Source organism: Argopecten irradians, chromosome 10 (assembly GCF_041381155.1).
Source record: "Argopecten irradians isolate NY chromosome 10, Ai_NY, whole genome shotgun sequence".
NCBI classification, from domain to species: Eukaryota; Metazoa; Mollusca; class Bivalvia; order Pectinida; family Pectinidae; genus Argopecten; species Argopecten irradians.
The window spans coordinates 30,199,643-30,208,970 of NC_091143.1; the positions used below are offsets into that span (position 1 = coordinate 30,199,643).

Below are 9,328 nucleotides of genomic sequence, written 5' to 3' on the forward strand. Positions count from 1 at the left end.
CGTGAGAAGTTTACCTTTCGTTTTTTTTAGAAAAAAAAAGTCAATGGAAATGGCATTGAATTGCTGCACAATTAGCCGACAATAGTGCATAGATGATGTCATCGACTAGCAATGTAGGTCGGCGTTTTGTTAAACACAATCAACATGTGTACCGACCTGCAAGGTATTTAAACCTGTTGATGTAATTTTGACTGCACGTGTTTGAAATACACGTGATTATAGAATTAATGAACGAGGTTATAATATTAATCAATTCAATTCTTTTATTACACTCAGATACACTTTGTGTATAACAAGAGGTCATACATATATAATTCAATTTTAAGGCATTATCATTATTTCCTCTAAGATGATGAGTATACAACCAAGGATTTATAATTGAGACTTATAAATCCTTGATACAACATTGACAATGCATACGGTAATACTATAACAACATTCGCTGTTTATTAAGAGTTTGGTGTTATATCTCCCTAACATAAAAATTCCAGATTCAAGTTAATACTTTAAGAAAAAGAACGAGTTTGTGTTGATAAAAAATCTTATTATTAAGGACGTACGTACCAGGTACACGTATATGTACATGCATGTGCATATGCACGTAATGATCAATAGATGTTGGTTTATTCTTCCGCTTGGTCATGCTTTTCCCATCCGGACAATATCTACATGATGCTATACATATAAGAGTATACGAAGCCTCGTTTCATTTTCTTTAGTTTAATTTGTTTACCGTTACCTTAACTGACACATGCGCATGTGATGCCATTTCGGTCGGTTTTGTAGTAAACATGTTTACGGTTCAAGAACGAGACATTTCAAAATAGTTTTTGTTATTACTTCCGTGTTCCTATAATATAATCACATACAAATATTACGATATCAGTCCACCATGCACATCTTGTGAAGGTACCAACTGACACTGGTCATCAATTTGTGACGTCACACAATTGATCCTTGACCAATGGGCACGGTTAACATTCCTATCACTTCATTTAAAGGTGTACTGTACAACAATTATGCTACCGTGTAACTTTTGCAATTATTTTTTTATTGTCAAGTTATACTTAAAAGCATGCCTGTCAATAATCTGGTGACCTAGGTTATAAAGATTTTGCAAGTGGAATATCTTGAGTAGTTGTTTATGAAGATTGACTTTTATATTGTAGGATCATACTTGTCCAATTTGTTTAGGGTGCCCTGAAATAAAGAAATTAAAACAGACAACTTAAACAGTTTGTAAATTTGCTTTAAAAATTTTATTTTTTTACTTCGAACAATTAATAAATTGTACATTTGCTAAAATATTTCCTAGGATATATCATAAACTGTGAATAAGAAAGTGTAAAATTATTTAAGATTCTAATAAAAATACCATTTATTCCTGGCATGAAACTGTCATCATGTATTTAGTCGTTTCAATTTCATCGACATATGAACCATCAATCTCAAGATTGTTCATCTAACGCTGCATTCATTTTCACATTTTTATACAGACCTAGTCAACATTTAAACTCAAATGTACAATCAAGAAATCATTTCCCCAGTAACTTCAGCATTTATTAAAACAAAACATGGTGAAGTAGCACTGAAAATGATAAAACAATAATTAATACACCAACTTAATCATTAATTATAACATTGTTGAAATGTAGATACTTCTATCATTTTAAACAGAAGTGATTCATTAAAATAACAAAACCAGAAGATCAAAGTTTGAATGGAAAAAATAATGATTTGGTATTGTTTTAGCTACCTGTGAAATTTCAAATCAACTACATAATATACAAGTTGGATATTAAAAGTTTTGACCTTCAGAAAACAATTTCTTTAAAAACATTTGATTGACCGACTTCACTAAATCACCTTTATATTTCTCAGTTTTACATTAGTCAATCGATATATAAATGCAGATTTATATTTTCCTAAGTAGGAACAATATTTAATTTACAGGCCTAATTATATATTACATTGTATATCTGTATGACTGGCTTTGTGTAACGGTATTCGACATATCACTATTGCACATGTCCATAGACCACCATTTGCTACGAAATATTAAGGAATTAGAATAGACCATTCTGTTTACTATAACCAACTCTCTAATTATCATTATACCCTTAAAGATATAAACTGTTGTTCTCAAAACTGTGACATATGATCATCATGACATTACATCTAATTTCTTGAGCTGTAAAATAAATGACATTCAGATCTAGATCATTGGTTTCCAAATTAAAGGATATTGTTTGCTGTCTTGCTTAACATAATCTTCAAGATCTGCATGGAAATTTGACACATCACCAATCTTTCCAACTCAATTTGTCAATTCATGAAGCAAACTACATTTGTATATTTGTATCTAGAAGATTACATATTTCAGTTTTGATTGATTGCCAGTGTTCTCGTTCAGCTTGTTGAATTTCCAAAGGATCTGCCTGTGATTCTGCATATCTCTAATCTGTTTTTGGCATTACATTCAACAATTGTCACAAGATTTAATGTTATGTAATTAATAATCATTTCGAAAAATGAGAGAGAACACTAATCAATCAAATCATATTCACATTGAATATAGTTCACAAATATATATTGCCAATTAATATTCACATTGAATATTGCTATCTCCATGACTTCAACAATTGCTTGAAGATGACTAGCATTGGAAAATAATGTAAATAAAAGTTTTAATTCTGGAAAATTCTTTTGGTGATTAAAACTTTTATCTTGCATGAATCTTAAAATGACATACTCAGACCAAAACAACCAAAAAGTCTAAGACAAGTCAACAAAACATTTATCAAATTCAATAGTCAGAAAATATGCATAATGGCAAAATATACATTGTATGTAATTAGGAGATTAATAAGAAAAAAAAGTTGCCTAATATTTCAAATGATTTCAATCATTTTAGAAATTTTAAGTCAATGAATAAAGAGAATAATGCTAAATATGGACATTATACAATTTGTCAATTGTATATGATCCTCTAGCTATATATAGTTACACAATCAGTGAGCCAGATCATTCGAAATGAGGAGCTAGGGTTACATATATTGTAAGATGTACAGGAACTTCTAAACTATTCAATATCATAGATTCTCTGAATTAATCTTTTAACAAATGTTATGTCAACTAGTCTTTGAACTGAAGGGCTTTGATCCAAACTTCAATCGCACGTTACAGCCATTTCCCTCAAACACCATACTGCCACCACGCTTATCAGTCACTCTCGTTATCATTCTCCAGGTTTCATCAGCATCGCTTCTTTCATTCTTGTTGTCTGTTGTTATTCCGGTCACCTCGTGGCAACCATGGTGGCTAAAGCTCCGAGACCCATGGCAGTATACACAAGTCCTTTCCAAAGTTTGTCTTCCATCGCACCCTGTTCTGGGAAATAATCTGCGAACGCATCCTGAAAATTAAAGAGAATGCCATTTAATACTCGTACAATATTCATAATGTTACAACATCTAAAAACAATGTATTTAATTTAAACAAATGATATTTGACTTCTAGAATGAAAATCAACTTTTTGGTAATGACAATGTTTTAACTAAAATTCAGGGCATCCAGTAGACCTCTGACGTCGACTGAAAGTATGTTTTTGACTCCCAAAAATCAGATTTGACGCTTGGTTTAATTTAAGCATATACACGTACATTTATTTGTCATATGTCTCGACTCTTCAAATTTATGAGAAACAGTGATTTGACTATGAATCTGCTTAAAGTCAAGGGTCAAATGGATGTCCTGAAATTTAATTTGTATTTGTAATGATTTTATGCCATTTCTTGTAATTATCATATGGTTGCTATGCTGATGACTCAGTGTATGTATTACATATAGGAGTGCTGAAGTGCGAAGTATACTTGGTATAAACAGCCAGTTCTGTGTATTTGATCAACCCATCCATTAGACCGGTTTAAACTAGTTGGGAAGTTTGCCAAAGTTTAAATAGTAGACATTCTATGTAAACCACAATCATTTGGTTCATGAATGGGTCTGTTGAATTTCTATAGCAGAGCTTTATTCAAAGGATCAATACCAAATATGGCAAGATGCCAATTTGTTTGATGTACAAAAATAGATTAAATGTGAATTTGGCCAAACATGGTCAAGAATTACCAGGATTAAGATTATTTACCACAAATATTTGGATAGAATTCAAATCTTACAATAAATCAGTCTCCTGGAGTTTTATTATTTCAAATATTTCTTTTGAAATTAATGATCGACAAATAATCTTATAATAATATCAACACCATTGTTTCGAAGTTCTGGCAAAGTTGTATAAAAATGATCTAAAATGTCAAAACTGGTTTATTGTATTCCGTTATTCAAACTGCTTATTTCAAATAAAATATAATTTTCTTATAGGGAACCAGAACTTAACAATACTTTCTATTTTATTTTCTATCCAGATCTTGACTCAACAATAGTCATATTTTACTAGAAATATATAGAATAACGTTATGTAACGTGTTTCTGATTTTACAATTACATGTATAGGCCTATTTAATTTTATTGAACTTTGACAGGTTAAAATAATCAAAAGGCCTTGTAAAATCCTTTTTACTCATAATAAATTGATCCTTACCCATCCATTATTATCAAGAATCCACCTCCCTAGCTTGCTTGCCACATATTTTCCGGCATACAATGCTATTCTTTCATCACAATCGGGTGTACGAGAACGACAATGCAATGCTAACCGAGATGCAAATGTATAAACAGCAACAATTCTACCCCAGTTAATTTGTCCATCTTCAAATATTTCATCCACCACGGATACGAATGTAGGAAAAGCATTTGAATCATCAACATTCAGTTTATTCACCATTCCTTTGAATGCAATGTCATGTCGGTCTGATAATTCACGAACAGTTCTCCGCATTGTTTTACAATATCTATCCACTGGTTTCTTACATTCTTCGAGTCCAAAACTGCTGATAACATCTGTGGCAATTACCTCAGCTTCAAGTCTGATTTTTTCCAATGGAGTTGCACTTCCCGGTGTCTGTGTTTGTTGATCTAACTTACTCATATCCTGGCCTAGCCCTTGAAAACCAGGCATAAGCCCCAGCTGTTTATGAATTTCAGCGAACAAATTTCCTTTAACGGGGTAATTTGTCCCCATTTGAATTCCTTCCGTAGCAGCCATCCTTGATGTTAAGTCCGAATCGTTAGGAATAATGGTCCAAAAAGAGAAACAGTCACCGCTATACCAGCGGTTTGGTTGTTGTTCCCTCAAATACGTCTGTTTGTACGAAGCAAGATGGCTACCAGAGGCTCCGTGCCGATAGCTGTTCATGTGACCCGAGCGTCAGTTTGAACCATTCAGAACGCGTGTTGTGGTTTACATATAAGGACTTCGGGAATACATCATTCTATTTTAAGCGCATAAGTGAAACGTCACAGATCGCTTTTGATTGGCTGAGCCGTTAGGATACCCCTCTGGAACAAGGAAATCCCACAGCCCGTGACCAGATCGAAACCACTTGTCGAGAAATCCACTAGCGGCTGGAAGTGAGGAAGTAATGTAAAACGGGAAATCCTACTGTTTCAAAGTGAATCCTCAAAAGGAAGTGGTAAGTATCACTAAGTAACTGTTTTATCAATTAAGTGTAAATTAACTTGAGAACGACCCGGCATTATTGGTTAAACTGTTCGACCAATCTTATCAACAAAATTCTATTTTTATCAACAATAAACATGGCTGCTGTTAGCATGTAGGTAGGCTTAGCCTACAATGTAATTGAAGATGTGTACCTGAAAAAAAATTATTAATGTGCATTTTGAACATGAATAAACATCTGAAACATAGAAATATATGTTATTCATAGTCTGACTTTGAATAGCAAGCCTTATACAACTGTATTGTTATATTGTACATGTACAAAAGTGCCGCATCAATATTAACATCATTCACATTACAAAGGTACAATTGTAATGATTTGAAGATGCATACATAAATGACAAGTTGGTACATGCATGTATACATGTATCTAATTTGATAATGATTTCACGATAAAGAACACTATAGCTAGCTATAGGGACTAAATAGATATACAATATGCATACTGTATTATTATGATGTCACTAATATTTATTGAAATGAGAGAAAAAATGAGACATTTCACATATACTGCATCATATAATTTTAAGCTCTATGATGAAGGTCAATGTACACTGACTGTATAGGTACATGTAATTATATACACACTAGTGCACTTATCACTGCATGACCATTAACACTTTCAGAGTATCCAGTTTATATTTATTAATTGCGTCACAAAAGCCTTTTATGAAAATTACTGGTAGACAACAGACAAATGACTATAGAGGTCATTAGCAATCTTCTCCCTACAAATTCAATTTATGAACAGCAAATTCAAAAAACATGCTAAGGTCACGAACATTTTATTCATTTGATCCAGTTAATGTTCTTATTTTTATTAAAATTGTAAAAAATTTGACCTGCATTAAAAAACTAATATTACAAAAGCAAGTTCCAACAGTTAGACAAAATATACTGATCTAGTTTCTATAAATAAATATAATTTGATAATTTTATTGATTTTTGTTTCAGAAGTTCACCATGGGTCTCCCATTGGCAGATGAAGACCAGGAAAGACAGGGACATAGCGAGGAAAATGGTCAAGCGCGTCCATTATCAGGGATCGAGTTTAATCAAATAATATCTGACCGCCTACAGCGGACCAGGAATGATAATCGGCGAAACTCTCTACCTCCGGGTATACTGGAACAAAATGTTAAAAGTGCATGTGGCCAAATTCTCCGCTTTATGGGGGATGAACATTTTTCTAAAACTTGTGGCAGACATTTAAGGTGTATGGGGGATGAGATAACACACCTTTACTGGCTAAAGAAAACTGTGGTGGGAACACAACTAACGGACCAAGTCCAGAACCAAGAACGGACACTTTCACATAACTCACATTCTTTACCAGACTTACGGAGTATGAGGTCGGAACAACAACGAAATGCTAGGAATGATAGTTGAATATTTAAATTATCATTAGGAAGGGAAAAAAGAAGAAAAGAAAGGACAAGGGAAGAGAGACAATAGTTTATTATATATTATGCAGAAGACATTGAATGCTTCAAATGCGAATATTAATTAAATTGATTATTTTTTAGGTTTTATCTAAATCAAGTTACTTGACATTGTATCGCTGTAAGTGTATATAGAAAATATAGATTAATAGTACAAATATATTGATGTTATACATTTATAGTGGCATGTTTCACTTATATTTTAGTTAACCCCTAATGATGCTCTTGGACTCTTCTAATTCAAAGACATGAGCAGTTCAGTATTAATGTTAAGGGGGATTACATAAATGTCTTCCGTGTCTAGTATACATGTATATTTTTTTTTACAATTAAGCTCCTAGCTCCTATAACTATTTTGCAAGTTGTAGTATCCTTGGATGTTTAAACCTATGAAAACTTATGAACTAGCTAAATCAGATAAATAAAATTTGTGGTGCGTGCATTTTTAGTATAAATGTAGCATTTAGAATTTCAGTACATATGTACTTTATAATGACCTTTGACCTATAGTGTGACTGCCTAGGTGAGAAACTATTAACATTCCACTAAGATTTAATACCACCCCCTGTTAATGCTACGTTAATTATCATTTGGTTGTTTTTGTTAATGATTTAGTTCCTTTCATTGTATTGTTATCTATTTTATTATAGCTATTATACAATTTTTAAAGTTGTGTAAGTGTGTTTTCCTTTGGGTTGTTATATTTTATGCTCAATATTAACTAAAAGTTATTAAAGATTTACAAGAATGAAGTAAACTGATTAAGTGTAGAATACCTATAGTTGAGTAATAAACACTGATGTAATCAGTATACAAGAAAAGCTATATATTTTAAGCCTTTAATTAATTATTTGTTAATGGCAATTGTTTACAAGTTACAACATTGCCATTTTATTTGAATTTTATATAGATATTTCACAAACAAGAAAATGCTCAGCGTCTTTAGATAAACCAGAGATACATGCAGGTATATGATACTGGAATGTGCTTTCAGGATCCGGTTTCATCAACATTCTATAACTTTCAGGAATTCCTTTACTTAACAATGCTCCATAGGAAAGCATTAAAAAAACTGCAATGCTTCTCTCTGCAGAGAATTTTAAGTTTATGATTTTCTTTGTGGATAGTTGATGAAACTTGGGTCACATTGAGTCAACTAATGAACTGTTGTTATTAATTAACAAGATTTTGACGAGACTAAATCCTGCTTGTGAAGTATATTACTTGATATTGTGATATTTTCCACAGGGACCTGACACGATTGTTTTTAACTAACAGTATATATACATATTTATACTATAATATATATATATGTATATTGTTGGTTAAAAATTTTAGTGCCAGGTCCCTGTGATATTTTCTATGCCAAATAGTGTGCATATAACAATTTATTTTGTAACATTGTTCCCCTGATATTGTAATTTATTTAACAAGTTTAGCACAGTCATACCATTATGTATTCTAGTAAGTCTATTACATTGTGTGTTACTGAGATTTTCTTGATAAGGAAAACATTATAAAATGGTAGGTGCTTGTCTGTTGTTGGGAGACCCAGGGTTGTCAACTTGATATATATTCTATGCTACATACAATGTACATGTAACACCTGATGGTGTTTAACACTATCATTGTCTGATGTAGTAACTGTTTGACTATACATGTAAGTTGAAATAATGTCTAATGAAGAAAAATGGTATTGTACATACATCCCAATGTCAAAAGTGCCATCAATTCAGAATTTTCTCTATTATTAAATGATGATTATGTGTCAAAATCTGGATGAGAGTAATTAAAACCTATTTTATGTACTACATTATAATATTTCTGTTGAAGCTAATCATTGTAGATATGGGAGATTTAGATAACCATATCTTTGGTTTGATTTACATCTCTGTAATTACATGTATGAATGTTTCTTTTGTTAAATCATTAAAATTATGTAAATTTATATTTCTTTGTTGATAAATCATTTTGGTTGGTTTGGCTTAAACAGTTTAAAGTATTATTATATTAGCAGCAAGGTTTATTGATGGAAGAAAGCCTGAGTTCTCAGAGAGAAAACATCGACCAGTACCTGGCTACTGTCCCACAAATGGGATTCGAACTCGCGACCCACTGCACCCTTTATAGCCTAAAATGTTTCCATATAGATCGATGTTTGTCTTTATTGGGCTTCATAAGCGGTTGTCATTGACAAAGGCTGCCATTGTAAGATTGAAATTGAAACAGAGTTTGAAAAACCCACCGT

General features: G+C 32.1%; 1 protein-coding gene and 1 long non-coding RNA gene across 2 annotated transcripts; one reads left to right on the forward strand and one right to left on the reverse strand.

Moving 5' to 3' along the window:
• Positions 1 to 1,236: 1,236 nt before the first annotated feature.
• On the reverse strand, positions 1,237 to 5,335 carry LOC138333620 (induced myeloid leukemia cell differentiation protein Mcl-1 homolog). The gene is made up of 2 exons (XM_069282102.1): positions 4,601 to 5,335; positions 1,237 to 3,415 (listed from the first exon to the last, which is right to left on the reverse strand). Exons 1-2 carry the CDS (start codon positions 5,312 to 5,314, stop codon positions 3,299 to 3,301), a joined length of 831 nt encoding a protein of 276 aa, XP_069138203.1. The 5' UTR covers positions 5,315 to 5,335; the 3' UTR covers positions 1,237 to 3,298.
• On the forward strand, positions 5,316 to 9,028 carry LOC138333622 (uncharacterized). Its single transcript, XR_011210005.1, has 2 exons — positions 5,316 to 5,591; positions 6,593 to 9,028. It is a non-coding gene; the product is annotated as an uncharacterized lncRNA (long non-coding RNA).
• The last annotated feature ends 300 nt before the right edge of the window (positions 9,029 to 9,328 follow it).

Bases quoted from the DNA above. Each gene is read 5' to 3' on its own strand.
- LOC138333620 (XM_069282102.1), bottom strand. From the start codon at position 5,314: ATGAACAGCTATCGGCACGGAGCCTCTGGTAGCCATCTTGCTTCGTAC. The intron at 3,416-4,600 runs GTAAGGATCAAT...TTTAATTTTCAG, and splicing joins TTCTTGATAATAATGGATGG to GATGCGTTCGCAGATTATTT.